At 33.0% G+C, this 16,760-nt stretch overlaps 4 protein-coding genes across 5 annotated transcripts in view; 2 read left to right on the top strand and 2 right to left on the bottom strand.

Moving 5' to 3' along the window:
* The first annotated feature begins 309 nt into the window (after positions 1-309).
* LOC138934875 (A disintegrin and metalloproteinase with thrombospondin motifs like) lies at positions 310-4,161 on the top strand. The gene is made up of 15 exons (XM_070299019.1): positions 310-369; positions 483-543; positions 779-999; positions 1,105-1,194; positions 1,259-1,448; positions 1,560-1,653; positions 1,731-1,860; positions 2,075-2,223; positions 2,309-2,361; positions 2,506-2,632; positions 2,956-3,102; positions 3,203-3,332; positions 3,411-3,518; positions 3,676-3,848; positions 4,086-4,161. The coding sequence occupies exons 1-14, from the start codon at positions 310-312 to the stop codon at positions 3,826-3,828; spliced, it is 1,713 nt and encodes a 570-aa protein (XP_070155120.1). The 3' UTR covers positions 3,829-3,848; positions 4,086-4,161.
* A 577-nt stretch (positions 4,162-4,738) lies between these two features.
* Positions 4,739-5,872, bottom strand: LOC138934554 (homologous-pairing protein 2 homolog). The gene is made up of 2 exons (XM_070298435.1): positions 5,461-5,872; positions 4,739-5,380 (listed from the first exon to the last, which is right to left on the bottom strand). The coding sequence occupies exons 1-2, from the start codon at positions 5,611-5,613 to the stop codon at positions 4,925-4,927; spliced, it is 609 nt and encodes a 202-aa protein (XP_070154536.1). The 5' UTR covers positions 5,614-5,872; the 3' UTR covers positions 4,739-4,924.
* Positions 5,755-7,939, top strand: Nd-39 (NADH:ubiquinone oxidoreductase subunit 39). The gene is made up of 7 exons (XM_070298431.1): positions 5,755-5,975; positions 6,160-6,368; positions 6,474-6,764; positions 6,842-7,008; positions 7,084-7,215; positions 7,345-7,534; positions 7,644-7,939. Exons 1-7 carry the CDS (start codon positions 5,936-5,938, stop codon positions 7,824-7,826), a joined length of 1,212 nt encoding a protein of 403 aa, XP_070154532.1. The 5' UTR covers positions 5,755-5,935; the 3' UTR covers positions 7,827-7,939.
* The window catches only part of LOC138934553 (chondroadherin), a 12,070-nt gene continuing 3,227 nt past the window's right edge, over positions 7,918-16,760 (bottom strand). Inside the window, exons 1-3 of one of the 2 annotated variants that reach the window (XM_070298433.1) lie at positions 12,619-13,140; positions 12,096-12,218; positions 7,920-11,911 (exon numbers count right to left, since the gene is read on the bottom strand). In XM_070298433.1, coding sequence (XP_070154534.1) covers positions 10,844-11,911; positions 12,096-12,218; positions 12,619-12,636 — 1,209 coding nt within the window. In that variant the 5' untranslated portion in view covers positions 12,637-13,140 and the 3' untranslated portion in view covers positions 7,920-10,843. Of the gene's footprint in view, positions 11,912-12,095; positions 12,219-12,618; positions 13,141-16,760 lie in introns of those variants that run through there. The other variant, XM_070298434.1, reaches the window with a different exon arrangement.

The following is a 16,760-nucleotide window of genomic DNA, read 5'->3' as shown; positions in this document are numbered from 1 at the left end:
TGTGTATATGTACAAGTGTTTTGCCGTATAATGCGCAAGCAAATCAAACATTGGCCGATTAATTTATATTAGGACGCGAAATAGGTCCCTTTCAAGTATTCGAGCTACAGACTCTCTCGCAAAAAGTCGGGTAAACCGCGGATATTCGTCGATATCCGAGGTAGCGCTCGCTACACGCGAGAGAGATCGCAAGTTTGCAAGATCATTTTGAAGTGCACTATCAATTTTATATTATTCTATCCGAGAATTAATTTACAAGAAAATTTCTAAAAATCGTTTCGCGTTTCTCGCGATCCGTATTAATAGAAAATGTTTTTCGCAATATTTCTGTTATGTCTGAGCGGAGTACCGTTCATACAATGCAAGCAGGTAATTTTAATGCTTAAAGTAATGTCAGATTAAATTGCCGCGATTGAGAACGCGATTTAAAGAGAGACAAAAAGTATATATGAAATATTAGCAATTAAAGGACATATTTTCAGCTTCACGAATATATGACGCCGGCCGAAATAATGTCCATTTTTCACACCCCGCCTCATCTTGGTGAGTAATAAAATTTTTGTTTAATAAAAAGTATCTTTTCGTTTTATTTCCATAATGTTTCATCATGCGACACACTTTTTTTTTAATTCTTTGGTCATATTAAAATTACTTATATATATATAATTGATAAAATTTTATAATATATATATAATCACACATATAATTATATACTACTGTAATGTGTGATAATAGTATATTATTTTTTTATTAATTTATAATATTTTCTAATGTTTAGTACCCAAATACGAAGTAGTGCCCTTGTTACATCGTTTGAAAAAGAAATTAAAAGGCAACGATGATGATGCATCCGAGGTGCATCTAAAAGCATTCAACGAAAGCGTTAGATTGTATTTGAGTCCTACGGAAGGTATTCTGGCTAGTGAGAATACACCCGTATGGACCGTCACGTCCGATCCGGAGTCACCCGAAGGATTACTCTACAAACAAGTACCTTCAGTATGTTGAATTTGTCATGCAGAATGTAAAAACATATATTATATCTCTATACCCGAGAGATAAATATGGAAAAAAAAATTCACTGATTAATTATCTCTGTTGCAGGCTATGAAATATATGGGGATACCGCTTCAAGACGTATATAGCTCGAGCGCAGTTGTATTGACGCCCACTCCTGATGGTCAAATGCATCTGGTAATTTTGGATTTTTTTAAATATTATTGTCAAAGCTTCTTTTACGTTTGATTCCTCATCGCAGGATGGAGTGCTGAACAATTCACTCGTCATAAAATCTCTTCCGCATCGAATTCTGAACAAAATCGTCTACGGACGACATAATCTTTACAAGCCGTATCATAAGAAGAATGTAACGAGTGACGACGAATTCGCTTATACGCATCATCATGTAGTGTATAAAATGCCTCAATCGCATCAATACAATGATTTCAGTAAGCTGTTAGATATCTATATGAGAATTTGAATATATACATTCTGTTTCGAAATTGTCAAACTACATCTTTCTTTCTATGTATTCTGATAAAATATTCCCGATATTACAGAAATTGCAGATTCGGAGAATCATAGAACAAAACGTAACGCTCCGGAAGTCATTTACCCGGAAGTCTTAATAGTAATCGATTACAAAGAATACAAGTAAAGTTAAAAAAATATCTAATGACAATACATTGTGAATTATAAGAGAAATATATTAATTACATTTTATTGTGTAGATTACTTGGTGAAAATATCGAGAAAGCTTTAAGATATCTGCTCTCATTTTGGAACGGAGTCGACTTGAGATATCGTCTCTTGACCACGCCTAGAATTCGATTCAATATCGCAGGGATAATTATAGCTTTGGTACGTTTTAATTTGGTGCATTTTTATTACATTCTTATATATATAATTTTATATAGATTTTTCCTTTAATTATATATTGTGCATCAAAAATGAAAAAATTATATTTTCTTAGTAAAGTATAAGATATAAAACGTTTCTATATATATATATATATATATTTTTTTTTTTTAATATAATAAAATTATATTTTAATGTAATAATCTTTTTATTCTAGGATGACCACGCAATTCCATATCTGGAAAAAAGTCGTTTTGAAGCTTCGTCCGTAGATGCGGATCTCGCTCTACGCGGTATGGCAGATTATTTTTATCGCGAAAGCAGATTTCCAGCAGTTTTCTATGACATGGCGATTACTTTAACGACGTAAGTACCTCTTTGTTTCTTTAAATTTTACACTCAAAATCGTACAATATACCATAAAAAAGTAATACATGATCCATAATTTCAGACTGGATATGTGCAATATGATCACCGACGACTATTGCGATACGTCAACTTTAGGTAGATCTACTAATGTATCATATCAAATGCGCGAATTGTTATCGAATATTTTATTCCTAAGTGTTTATACATAACACATTAATTTTAATTGTTTACAAAGGTAAAAAAATATGACATAATGATAGATTTTGTGTATTTTCGCAGGATATGCATATGTAGCTGGTGCATGCGACAGAAATGCAACGAAACAATCGTCGGAAGCCGTAGGAATCGTCGAGGATAAGGGCGGATATGATGGGATTATCTCCACGGCTCACGAAATCGGCCATTTGTAAGTCAATATTCTCATTTTTTATAGCTCAATTTTGCTCACGATAATGGATCATTTTTTAATTAATGTGAAAGGTAACATTGATGAGGAATCATTGAGAAATTTTAAGATTGAGTATATAGAGAAGAATTAATTTAATCTTCCAAATCATTAAATTCACAATATTTGAATTGCCAAAAGGATCGACTAATTGTTACTCTTATTCAATGGTTATAAATGTGCATTGTACAAAAAAATATACGCGTAAATTAAAGAAATATTTTTCATTTTTGAAAATATATATGGCATTCAATTATTAATTTAAAATCTTTTTCGGATTGCAGAATAGGGGCGCGTCACGACGGCAATCCTAAGGGGGCAGCAGATTGTCCAGCTTTCGACGGTTTTATTATGACTAGTGGGCTTATGTTACACGAGAATGGCTTCGAATGGTCCTCGTGCAGCATTAATGCATTCTACAATTTTATCAAGTATGAATATATCGAATGATTTATACTATTTATAATCATTTACTATTGAAATAAATATGCATAAGAAGTATGCAGATATTAATTTAAAAATTTATTTCAGCGAGGACAGAGCCAAATGTCTTTGCAACGAGCCTAATGTCTTGGGTAAACAGATACCGCGTACCTTACCCGGGAAATTGATGTCGTTAGACGAACAATGCAAAAGAGTTTTCGGAACATCGGCGTGCAATGTGAGTTTAGTAAACGCAAAATGTCCTAATAAGTGAATTATTTGTGCGAATTTATAGCTCGTATTTTTGTTTTTATAGAAAGATGCTACAGTCTGCACTCGCTTGGAATGTGAATATCCTGGGTTTGAAGGCTTTTGTAGAGCAGCAGCTCCAGCAGCAGAAGGATCTCCATGCGGAGATGGTTTGGTAAAACTAGAATTGTTATTTTTAATCTATTACACAAAATGTTGTGCTGTTATATATAATGATGCTCTGCTAATTATTAAAAAATTATTATTAACTATAATTATTATTTACTAATATCTTTATTTATATATAATATTGTATTCAACATTTTTTTTAGTTCTGTTTGAATGGCAAGTGTGTACTGGAAGGAACAATGGTTAAGGAACCAAAGAAGAAGTATATGCCAAAATTCATTGTTCAAAAGATCAAGGAAGTTCCATGGATTTCCAAATTGATGAAAAGATTAAAGAAGAGACTGCATATTTTGTAAAAATGAATGTACATGTTAAGGTAAATGTTTAATTTATTAATTTTGTATCAGGAAAAAAGCACGAGTATGTACTTTAAAATTTGAAATAACTATATTTCTTCTTCATAATCAAAAGAAACATTCTCATTTTATCTTCACTCTTACATATAATCGCAATATGTTATCCCATATCTGACATCCAAATGCAATTTCATATCAGAAAAAAGTAAGGTTTTGATACACAATTTATAAAATAAGTATTCTAATCTGTGTTATAGGACATTATACATGCTGATATATTATCGTACTCTACATTGCTGCTACTGCTTTAATACAATGCCACATAAAAAAAATATGAACAAAAATTTAATGTTCAAGATATATATTCTTAAGAATGTTATTGTGTTCTATTCTGATTGAAACTTTGTACATAATAGTCTATACTTGTAAATATGTCAAGGAAATTATGTATGCACGTATAATTCACATAAAAATATCAGAATATAATATCAGGATCCGAAAACTATTACATATTCTCTTTCAGTCACACATTGATAAGCAAATCTCAAAGTTAGAGAATCTGTTTAAAAATGTAAGGATTTTGATTCTTCTATGTTTTCTTAAAGATAAAGAGAAAAATTTTTTAAATTAATTAACATTGACTAACTTTTGATATTTTTATTTCTATAAGTACAGAGAATGTGATAGTTTTGGAATGCCCTATATATAATACGCATATCTATAAAAATAAAAAAAAGAATATAAAGTAAAATGTAATGCACACAAAATAAAAGTTGACTTATCTATTCTACAAATTGAACATTTAAATAATATTGACAATATACATTATTTAGCAACCTAAAGTAATTCTTTGTAAATAATGGCACAAATGTTAATATATAATCTCTTGGCATAAATAAATAGCATATTTATTTTTTAAATGTGCAAATAAGTTCATTTAATACTTAACTTGGCACTTAGGTGAAAATTTTAATCATTTTAACATAAAATATTTATTTCATTCGTTGTGTACAGAAATGTCATTTTATGTAAGAGAATGTAATAAAATATAGAAAAATAAATAAGACAAAATATTAATCGGAAAAACTAATAACTCTCAATTCATTGTCGTTGGATCTATGCCTATTTCATCATACAATTTGTCTTTGCTACCAGGATAATTATCCAAAATGCAATCTATTATCTCGGTGACTATTTTTTTTCTTTTCAAATATGTACGTGTGTGTTCGTCCAGAGTCTCTTGTGCCTTTCGTTTTAATATTGAATGATCATGTAAGTCTACTGTACTGCTATTTTCTATCAATTTATCTAGTTTATGCGTTAACTCTTTTATATTTTGCTGTAATGTAACCTTTTCTTTTTGTGCATCTTCCAATGTTAAACTCGACTTCAAAGAAGACAAGAGAGCCTCGTATTCTTTCGTCTCTCTCAAAATTTCTTGATATTTATTCTCTTTGGCACGACTTTGTGCTTCTTTGTCAATCTTCAATGACTCGTCAATGTCATACATCGAATCTTGGACAACACAATAAATTTTATTTTTGCCATAAACCTAAAGATAAAATAAGAATGGAAATTATTTTTTTTTAATGTTATATATCCTTTTATGCATTATATTATTACTATATTTACTTTTTCAAACAGTTTCTTATCTGTCACCAGTTCATCAACAGCTTTTTGAACCACAGTTCTGCTATATTTATTATCTAAATTTGTGAGTACATCATTCAAATTGTGAGGCTTATTTTCAGTCTTCATGTAATTATATACAGCCTCCATAGCCATTATTACATTTAGCCTGGAATACAATTAAGGTATACGACATATATATGTAATATGTTTTTTTGAATGGACTGCTGATGACAGTGGAAAGGGTAACTGCACGAGTAGAGTGAGAGGCAGATAATATAAGATCACTTCCGTCTCTTTTTAATAAACCCTTATTGGTTGGAAAAAAATAAGCAGTACTGCTGATGTGCTGATCCGGTTATCCCTTCCATTGCTATCGACGGGTTTAGATTTAGATAGTAAAATATCACACACATCTATATATATTATGTAGAAGTGTGCTGTGTGCTGTGCGGACAGCTGATAATGGCCGACAAAGATGGCCGCCTTGATTCCGAGATACACTCTACAAGCAGCAAGTAAATGTCATTTATTTAATGTTTTTTGTGGTAATGTAATTTAGCTTTTTCTTGGAGATTGAATTATATAAACACACTTTATGAAAAAAATCATCAACAATTTTGTCTGGTTCATATTTATATATATATAACCCATTATTTCAATTACATAACTAACAGTTTATATTTGTCGTGTTTATCTCAGAGAAGCGGACAACATGCACTACGATCGTTGCATTGCAGACGAATTATTATTCATCGGAACCACGAATCATAAAACATCCCACTACCGCTTCCTTACAGAGAGGTACAGGTGGTCGTAGTTCTTTCAATGGGCTAGTATGCACAGTGTTTGGTTCAACTGGATTTGTTGGACGCTATGTGTGCAATCGTCTTGGCAAGATTGGCACACAGGTACATATAATAATATAATAAAATATAAAAACAGTATCACACTTGTATCGTTGTAATGACACACAATTAAAGTATAGCTCAGTTAGCTTTTCGATTGATTTGCAGCTAATATTGCCATACAGATGTGACATGTACAGATGTTTGCCTCTGAAACTATGCGGAGATCTTGGGCAAGTTTTATTTCATCCATTTCATCTGCGTGACGAGAATTCGATAAGAAAATGCATCAAATATTCCAATGTTGTTATTAATCTAATTGGGCGAAATTGGGAGACTAAAAACTTTACCTATCATGAAGTACATATTGAAGGAGCCAGAAGGCTCGCTAGACTGTGCAAGGAAGCTAATGTGGAACATTTCATTCATGTATCAGCTTTAAACGTGGATAACAAAGAGGTAAAATAGATATCTTTACACTACGCGAATAGAATTTAACGTTTAATTTTTTTTGCTGATCTTTTCTTTTACATTAGTCGTATGTGTTGGAAGATGGATCTCAATTTCTTCGTACAAAATTGGAAGGTGAATGTGCAGTGCGAGAAGAATTTCCCGAGGCTACAATTATTCGACCATCAGATATATGGGGTCAAGAAGATCGATTTTTGCGTGTCTATTCTGGTATAATGAGACATCACTTGAGGTATATAATTTATATAAATCTTCCAGCATAATATAAGCTACAATTATGCTAAAATTTGATAATTTTATCTTGCAGAACTTTACCCATATGGAAAAAAGGTGAAGCCACAGAAAAACAGCCAGTGGCTGTATATGATGTTGCTGAAGGTATTAAAGCTATTGCAAAAGATCCTAAAAACACTGCTGGCAAGACTTATCAGTTTGTTGGGTAAATATAGCGCATTTATCATACAATATTATATCATATTAAATCATTAATTTATATTAAATCATATTAATAAATAAATATATTAATTTGTCTTTTGCAAAATGTTGTAATATTATATTTTACACACAGGCCGAAACGTTATAAATTTTCTGAGTTACTTGACTGGTTTCATCGAATACGAATACGCGATCCAGCAGATTATGGCTATCGGAGAATAGATTTAAAATATGTTCCATTTTTTAAACTTAAAATTACTATGAATGAATTCCTAAGCCTCGCATACCCCCTAGGATATTTACAGTGGGATCTTTTGGAAAGAGTATGTTTCCATCTTATTATAACATTATAAGTGTAAATGTGCTAATATATGACTTAAACACTAAATGGTATTATTTAATAATCTAACACACATATCACTGTCTTTATAGGAAGCCATATCTGATCAAGTATCAAAAGAATTGCCAACTCTAGAAGACCTTGGTATTACATTAACAACAATGGAATCACGAATGCACTGGGAGTTGAAGCCATGGCGTAAAGACCCTCAATATATGGAAAGTGTTGGCGAGTTCGATCCTATTCCAGATCCACCAACTGTTGCAGTTTATTAAACATCTGAAAAATGTGCTAGGTTAAAATAATAATAGAACGAAATATGTACTCTTACTGTGTCAAGTGAGTAAATTAAATATATATTAAATTATTTAAATATTTTTATGTTCCAGCTGAGTTTTATCAATTTTTATTAACTAATATAATATTAGTCTTATTTTATTGAATCTTCTACAATATCTACGCAATTCAGTAATGCTAAAAGCTAAATTAATAAAAAATGTTTCTGGAACTTATGGAAATCGTACAAGGCTATATGTTAATATTTCATTACATTTATTATATGACAGGACATGCTAACTACAATGAAAGATTACAATATAATCGTATCTATTAAATGCTATTTTAAACATTGGTAAAAAATATAAGCTAAGTTGGTCCTCGGTTATTATGCTGACCGAAGGCCAAGCAAATCTTCCATTATAAATGGCAGCGAAATACGCTTTATATAATTTTTTTTATTATAAGCATATAGCATTACTTCATAATTCTGATTCAGTCCATGATATATGTATATATGTATATATTTATAGCCTTTGGACGTCAATGTATTTTCATCTATGAAGCAATACTTTTCTCATAAGCTTGATTACAAGAACAAAATATTCTACAGGATATATCGTTTAAGAGAGATTTCCTATTTAATATTTATATATATCTTTCTCTTCTACATCCAAGTATTTACGCGAAGTAAATACATAACGTTGGCACAGTAAACTTTTTTTTGAAACAAATCGTGCATACAACCATTCACAGTATCAAATGTAACTTGAAAATGTTTCGTATATCGTGATTATTTAAAAGTTAATGCTTTGTCTAATTAATGATTTTGACTTTGACGAAAGCAGTTTTTTTCGCGAGCAGCTTTTCTATATTAATGCCGATAAAATTGATAATGTAAGTGAAATTTTAGCAGAATTCCATATTAATGAAGATCTTTCGCTTCGAGATTACGATCGATTTTTATAGGCATACGCAGACGTTACAAAAGAAAACCCATAAGATAAATTGTTATTCTAAAGTAGTCTAAAGTGTTGAGCATAATACATTCTTATCCATTTTTGGTTCTAAAATATATTGTATTCCTACAAATAATACACGAATTAAAAGAATTGACAAACACATCGGTTGAAAATTTGAAAATTTAATTGTTAAGTAAGAATTTAGATATTCCATCTTATATTAAAATTTTAGAGACATTGCTTTTTTAAAATCTATTTTGTGTAGAAAAATTATTTTAAAATTAGTTTAAAATTAATATCTAATTATATAGATAAGGAACAGATTTCGCATAAATAAATAATAAGCAGATAAATCTGTCGACAAATTTCCTTTAAACCGCGGTTTCTTTTTGTTTTTGTTTTTTTTTTTTGTTTTGTAGGAATCTTAATATTTTGAGCATTTTCTAAAGATCTTAGACGTCAACGCAATTAAATATATATACTTAATCGCTAGATACTTTCATTTTCGAATCATCTTAATAATTCCATAGTCTATTAGTAGAATTGAAATAGTAGTTGTGAACGTACGGGAGCATAGCTCGGATTCCTAGATCCGGAAGTAAGATCTATAGTAGGCCTACAAGATTATCTCTTTCCAAAATATTACCTAGCTCATTAATATTATATTTTTATGTAAAAAATGCTTTACAATGCAAAACTACATTATACAGTAACTAATGTGTATACAAATTATGAAATAATTGCACCTGATAATTATAAAAAAATTGAGTAATATTAGAGAAGGACTTTCCTTTTTCTCTTTTTAGCGGATCTAAAAGCGTTACTTTCGCCTTTTTCCGCTTCTATATCTCGAATAACGCGTCGTTTATTACGGTGTCTATCCAAAAGTCGAAGTTTCAAATAAACTTCAATCAACTATGCGATAATGCTGGTCCAGTATATACCGGCCGGCCAGTTAAAGCTCGCGTGTGACATATTATCTTATAATAAATTATGTATCCACGATTGACGATAGTGAATTCAATTACTACTCGTTTCGATTGATCTGAAACGTATTGCTAACGTATACATAGGTCTGTGTTATCGTTATACATTGAACGCCTAATCGAATACTTTTTAAGTTTTAATATATTTCATAAAAAATGGCATTCGCGCGATACAGCCGATAAAATGAGAGATCGCGTTTAGCATCAAAATTGCACTTTTGTATAAAATAGCGACTTGTAACAGTTTAAATAACTCATCGTATTATGTACAATTAAACGTAGTATGTATAACAGTGTATAATAGTATAAAATTCTATTCATAAATAATAATAACTTAACACTACACAACCCACACACATTACTTTGGATATAATAGATAAATATAACAGAATTACACTTTTCAATTCTCTCAAACATTATACGAAATAACGAGGGTAAAGAAATATTTTTTTCAATAATTAAACAATACAATATTAGATCACGTTTGTTCACTTTCATATGTGCAAAAGGATATATGTATCCATGACAGTTGCTTTTCGTGTAAATGAACTATTGTTAGATATGCATATTCATTTCTATATTATCGAGAACGATAAATAATACATGTTACAAGAGGATAATTAGCTTTATTCACTGTTGCTTTTCTTTTTTCGCCGTTCTGAATTCATGTCTCCGCGATTATTTTTTTCGAACTAAAATTCGCGTAGCTTTGTCTTTCACAGATTAATCTCACCGAATTGCAAGCTATCTCATTTGCATTCTAGTGTGATATATATATAGTACAGCCCCTTTCGAAAATCTATTATATCGATAGAAGATTGGTACAATAATCTACAGCGATAATGATACATTCAACATAATTCGTGCGAGATACCTTTTTGCTTCGACAATTTTACCGGACTACACGAAGACTCTTTTGTTGCACGAGAATGAAGGCATGGAGAATTTTTTGACAAAGTCAATAAGCGCGCGCATAAAAATCTGGCCCTTTTTTTGTTATTGCTCTGAGCATGTACGAGTAAGGTGTTCGGGACGATCGTTGAAGAAGAATCGGCTGAAGAGCGATGCTCATCGCAAGAGATTCATCGAGAACAAAAAGGCGATCAGCAACGTAAGCGTTGATAGAGATGATAGCCCGACGACACCCGAGCCCAGGTTGTCTTGAATCACGTTGTCATGGCACCGGGCGACGAGCTCGAAGTCGACGACGTTCATGGGCTTGCCGTTGTACTCGAACGGCGAAATGCAATAGTTCCGGCGTTGAAACCCAACGCTGTCGCCGCGGGCGAAATCGCTTTCCAGGACGTTGTGCGCCTGGCAGTCACATGGGAAGTGATTGTCAATCGCACTGATCGTGTTTACCTCGAGGACGACGTCCCTGGCGTGACGTGGTGCTTCTAGCACGTGATTACCGTGGAAGCGCAGCATCTCGATGTAGTTTTCATAGCGCAGATGCATACGCTGGATCAAATCCACTTTATTGTTGAGTATGTTGAGGTAACCCACGTGTGCGAGGCCGGCGAACGCATCCCTCTGCACGACACCCAGATCGCTCTCCTGAATGTTAATCGAGTGCACGTGTGATAGACCGTAGAAGGTATTGGCCTGCAGTCCTGATAGATCCATGTAGCTGAGCTTGAGCAGACCGACGTGTTGGAGGCCGTCGAAGGCGTTCTCTTCGATTAGGCGGATGCCGGACGGGAAGATGAGATTGTTAACGTTGGTAAGGCCGGCAAACGCGTGGCTGTGGATGGTCAGCAGCGGGTTGTAGCTCAACAGGATCAGATTTACGTTGGATGCGCCGGCGAATGAGTAACCCTCGACGTAGCGGATCTTGTTATTGGCCAGCAGTAGGTACGAGATATTCTGTAGCGTAGCGAACGAAAACTTCTCGATGCAGGGTAACGGGGTATGCTGAATTGACAGCTCGCGCAATCGATTTAAACCGCGAAACGCGAACGGCCGTATAGTCGAAATATTGTTACCATCCAGAGTAAGCTTACGTAGCGACCGGAGACCAGCGAACGCGTCGCCTTTTATTATCGGGAAGTCGTTCTTCGTCAGCGATAGCTCCTCCACGGTCTCCGGCAGCTGGTGTGTCGGTATGTCCTCGAGACCGCCTGTATTGCAGAGTACCTATTCACATATAAAGATATTAAAATAATATTAAAAATATCAATGTTATTATGATTGTTGTTAAGAAAATATTATAGAAGGAACAATAATAATATATATTTTCTTTCTCACAAAAAGTTTGCGCGATAAAAAAGATATTTATGCATATATGAAAATTACAAGAGATTTTTCTTAATTTTATTACTTGTTTTGGAGAGAGGCAAATGCATTCTGGTGGGCAGTCCCGATTTTTCGTCGTGGTAATCTCCGAATCGGAGGTAAACGTCAAGTCCACTGCTGCTATGCATAGCAGGTAGTAAATGCAAATCTAAAAAAATATACAGTTTAAGTAATAACTGTCCTATAAATTTATTTGAGCACTACAACAAATATAGGTTTCAATATATATCTTTCAACATTCGCTAGACTCACTAGATTGCGAGGCATTTTGCAATCGGATATATTATATTTAAATGTTCGTATATCACGCATTAATGTTAAAATTAAAAAAATCTTTGAAATTATATGCTTTGAATTAATCTAATAATATCAATAATATGCCATTTGTTTAGTAAGAAATGTCGGTATAATCTAGATCTCGAAGCGGCAAAGCCTACCGGGTGGCCATATGACAGGCGCGTGCAATGACAACTCCTAAATCGCGCGCGCGAAACATATGCAAATGCACGCGCGCGAGATGTGCATAACCGCTGCATGATGCTGCGTACCTGCGTCCTGTGATACATCAATCCCGGGATTTTTACGGCGCATGCCTCGGCATATCCGGGGTGAGAATGTCACGCGAAGCGATGTGGGCAACGTATATATATATATATATATATATTACAATATATATATGTATATATGCATCCCTCTAGAAACGAAACGAGGCCATGAACCGATGGGGAGAGTGTCGTCGACACGTATAACACACCACCGAAATCACTGTTTTTTCCCCTCCCCGATATGCTCCTCTCCGGAGAGGAGAAGACACGCACTTCCCCTCCGCGCGCACGCACGCACGCACGCACGCACGCACGCGTGACGCACGTTGCGTGCGGACCTGGCTGTCGCGCGGACAATGCACTTTGCGAGAAGCTCGCCCGATTCTCTTTATCTCTCTTATCACGCGCGATGAGAAACGCGAGAACGCTGAAGCTGCGAATCGACGTCGACTACGAGCGAACGGAGAGGAAATTTGGTATCCGCGCGGCCGTATTCGCCGGCTGGGCTCGGGACTTTATCACCCCTCGAAGTCAGCCTCTCGCAAACCACCCCTTCTTTCCCTCCTCTTGGCCTCGCCATCGTCCGAAGACGCGAACTGCGCAAGCCCATAATTATTCTCTCCGCGCGCGTATCGAGGAATGAGGCTTATTAGCGGAACGTAACAGTGTCTCTCTCTCTCTCTCTCTCCCTTCTCTTCTGCTGCCGTCTCCATTTCATTATCGTATACCACGAGAATCGCTATCGAAAACCCGATGATTCCGCGGACCTGCGCGACTATCACCTACCACGTGAATCTCATCGTCATTTAAATTTCATCGAATCCGTTTGAAAGAAGTGATCAAAACTTTCTCCCTTTCTCTCGTTTAGTTTAAGCTTTTTGTAAAATTATTAAGTTATTATTAATTATTAGTTATATTTAGTTATTTGTAAAATTTTTTCGATCGTATATGTGTTCTCGTTTATTTTATATTCATTTCACTTAATCCTATAGACACTACTATTATCCTAAAAATAATTTTATTGCGATATATATTAACATCATTTGTGCTTAATAAAAATTTTATTTTCTCCTTTCATCGAACTTTAATATTAGTATTAGAGAAAAATACAAAAATATATGCAAACATATATGCATTATGTATATCTCTCTACAAAAAAAAAAAAAAAAGATAATATTTACTTTATTTTACCATCAATTATAAGAATAAAGTAATGAAATTATCCTATATAAGGATTATCTTATTAGTATTATATATTGCAGCTAGGGGCTCAAACTTTCGTAATCCATCCGTTGCACGCACCGCATAACACACGCATACATTCACATACGCATTACATGTATACGAAACGATCGGTATTGCGAGGATACGCTACCAAACTCAATACGCACACTATGCATACCCTAATTAAGGTAAACTTAATCAGCGGAATTGATCAAGCTGACAATGGATAACAACGGTATATAAGATTATATAGTTTATTTCATAACAAGCTTGCACAATATTATTGATAACATATATTTTGTGGCAGAAAGTGTCAACATATATATGCATACAAAATACATATATATTATATATATACACACACACATACACACACACACATATATATATATATGTACTTATATATGCATAAATATGTATATACACGCATATATAGGCGCGCGTATTATTTGTCTGTGCATGTGTGCGTGTCTTCAGCGTAGTAAAAATCAGTCTTACAAATAATACATCACTAGTCGTTATAAGGCAACATCATTTACTTATGACTATTTACAATCATACGGAAAAATGGATACAGAAAATTGATCGCGATCTGTTTGTATTTTTAGAAAAAATATGATATCATACGTGCAAGGTACGATAGCAGTTTATTGACAAATAATTATTAACAAATGATATAAAAAGATCAACGTTGTGATCCTACATTTATACTTGAATAACGCGATTCGCGTTTAAGTCGCGTGAACGGTTGCGCTCGACATCGTAAATCAACCAACAGATAAAGGCACGTTGAAAAATTTATCGATGAATATACAAGTGTACATGTAGATGCACTAGTAAAACATAAGTTAAAAATGCGTTTTTACGGTGGAGAACGCATACGCGAATTAAAAAAGAGACGTACAGATTATATAAAAAAACGTTCTCTCTCTCTCTCTCTCTCAAACACATACACACACACACACACACATTCTCTTAATACTTTACAATATACTTTGATAAAGTAATTGGATTTTAAAAACAATGTGCATCGCATCCAATCATATATAAACGATACATATATTTTCAGGCATATATTTTCTCTTAAACGTATATAATCATCTTATATGCACAAATTGTCCCATTTTAGTCTATAAATGAATGGATATTTCAAAAAGTAGACGCAGTGAAAAAAATCGTATATATCGAAAGAAATCGGCAAAAGAAAACATTTTAGGATTAACACAATTTTCTATAAAAATAAAAAAAAACTGCTAAAATAGGACATTCTGTATATTTCTTATTTACTTCGCATTGCTTGGCGCAGAGATATAATATCTAATTAGTGCATATATATATATATATATATATATATATATATATATTTATATATATATATTTATATATTTATATATTATACCACACCAATAAAAGAGTGATAAGGGATAGAATTGATTAAAGCCTAGTAATAACACATAACTTACTTACTATTGTTGTATTATTGTACTTATAGTGCATTTTTTTGTAATCGATAAAAAAAGACACTTCGTATATGTCAATAACAATAACTACAAAGTGATATGCGTATAGGGTAGCGCTAAGTTGCCTTATAAGATACATTAGCAATTGGCAGCTTTCTTCTGAGATATTTGATATTATACTGGCTTTCTATGATAAATTCGATCACATAGCGGACAGGTACTGCATTATCATGTACTATTTCGTGTTCCATAAATATCCTTCTTTCGCGCTTTATAAGAAATCTTATTGTAATATATGCGTATAATAAATATGGAATGACTTGTGTGTATTGAGGTAGAAACGATGGAGGTAGCTTTGGTTTACAGGAAGACAAGATATCGGCGGTAAACTGATATTTATCATGCCACAAAAAACCCATGTCGTTCCATTCGTTCTAATGTACACTCAGTACATTCGAATTCAAATGAAACCATTTTTTTATCTTATATATTTGATAAATATATGTATGTTTCAGAATATCTGTTAAATTACGAGATCTCTGAAAAAGTCAAGAAAATTACAAAGTTGTCATATTTTCGAAATAAAAATATATACATTAAAATATTATAATGGGGAGAAGTGATTGGAAATTTATGACTCGGATACATATCTTACACTCTTTAAGGATTGTTATGTCCTTAAAGAATGTATCGCCCTTAAAAAAAAAAAAAAAAAAAAAAAAAAAAAAAAAAAAAAAAAAACTTCTTTTTTTTTTAGACGGTTTAAAACACGTCATTCATAATACTGATATAAAAACAAAAAATCCATTTCTTTCAGTGCTTCGTCAATATCTTGCCTTGATACTGATTGTGAGTATTTTAATGTGAATCGGAAATTCTCTTTCATACGTCAAGAGAATCGAGATATAAAATATTTCTAGCGTTGAATAGAACTATTTGTATGTCACGAAGCGTGAAATCTCGTACGTGTAAATTAACCGATCCTACTGACAATATAATCGTTATAATTAAACGCGAAGAATCGCGATTCGCGTTTACGATTATAGCGATGAACACACAAAGACGCGAATAAGTAAGCTCGCAAGTTCGAATCGCGCGAACTCACCAGTTTATTTATTCGCCGAATTATTATTATTTTCGGCGAGCAAATAATAGATCAAAGATACAGAGTACATCCGTAAATGCATTATTGAGATCTTTCGCACAGTTGAGTAAGTCCATAAATGCATTACGGTGAATCCATTATGCTTCATAAAGATGCAGGATTCTTCTCGCATCATTAAATGATGCGAAAAATAAGGCAATTTTAGTACAATACATCTACATAAGTGTACATCTCTGAGAATTGTAAAATTGCTAATTAAAAATCATATTTGTTTATATAATATAATATAGTTTCTATAATTTATTATATATATATTTCTTTTTTTATATGAGTACTCTGCGTTGATACCACTGCTT

The sequence above is a fragment of the Polyergus mexicanus genome, unplaced genomic scaffold (assembly GCF_030449975.1).
Source record: "Polyergus mexicanus isolate NDT 795.1 unplaced genomic scaffold, iyPolMexi1.0 SCAF_7, whole genome shotgun sequence".
Taxonomy (NCBI): Eukaryota; Metazoa; Arthropoda; class Insecta; order Hymenoptera; family Formicidae; genus Polyergus; species Polyergus mexicanus.
Note: the sequence above shows the minus strand (reverse complement) of the source record. Positions and strands in the feature narration are given on the sequence as shown.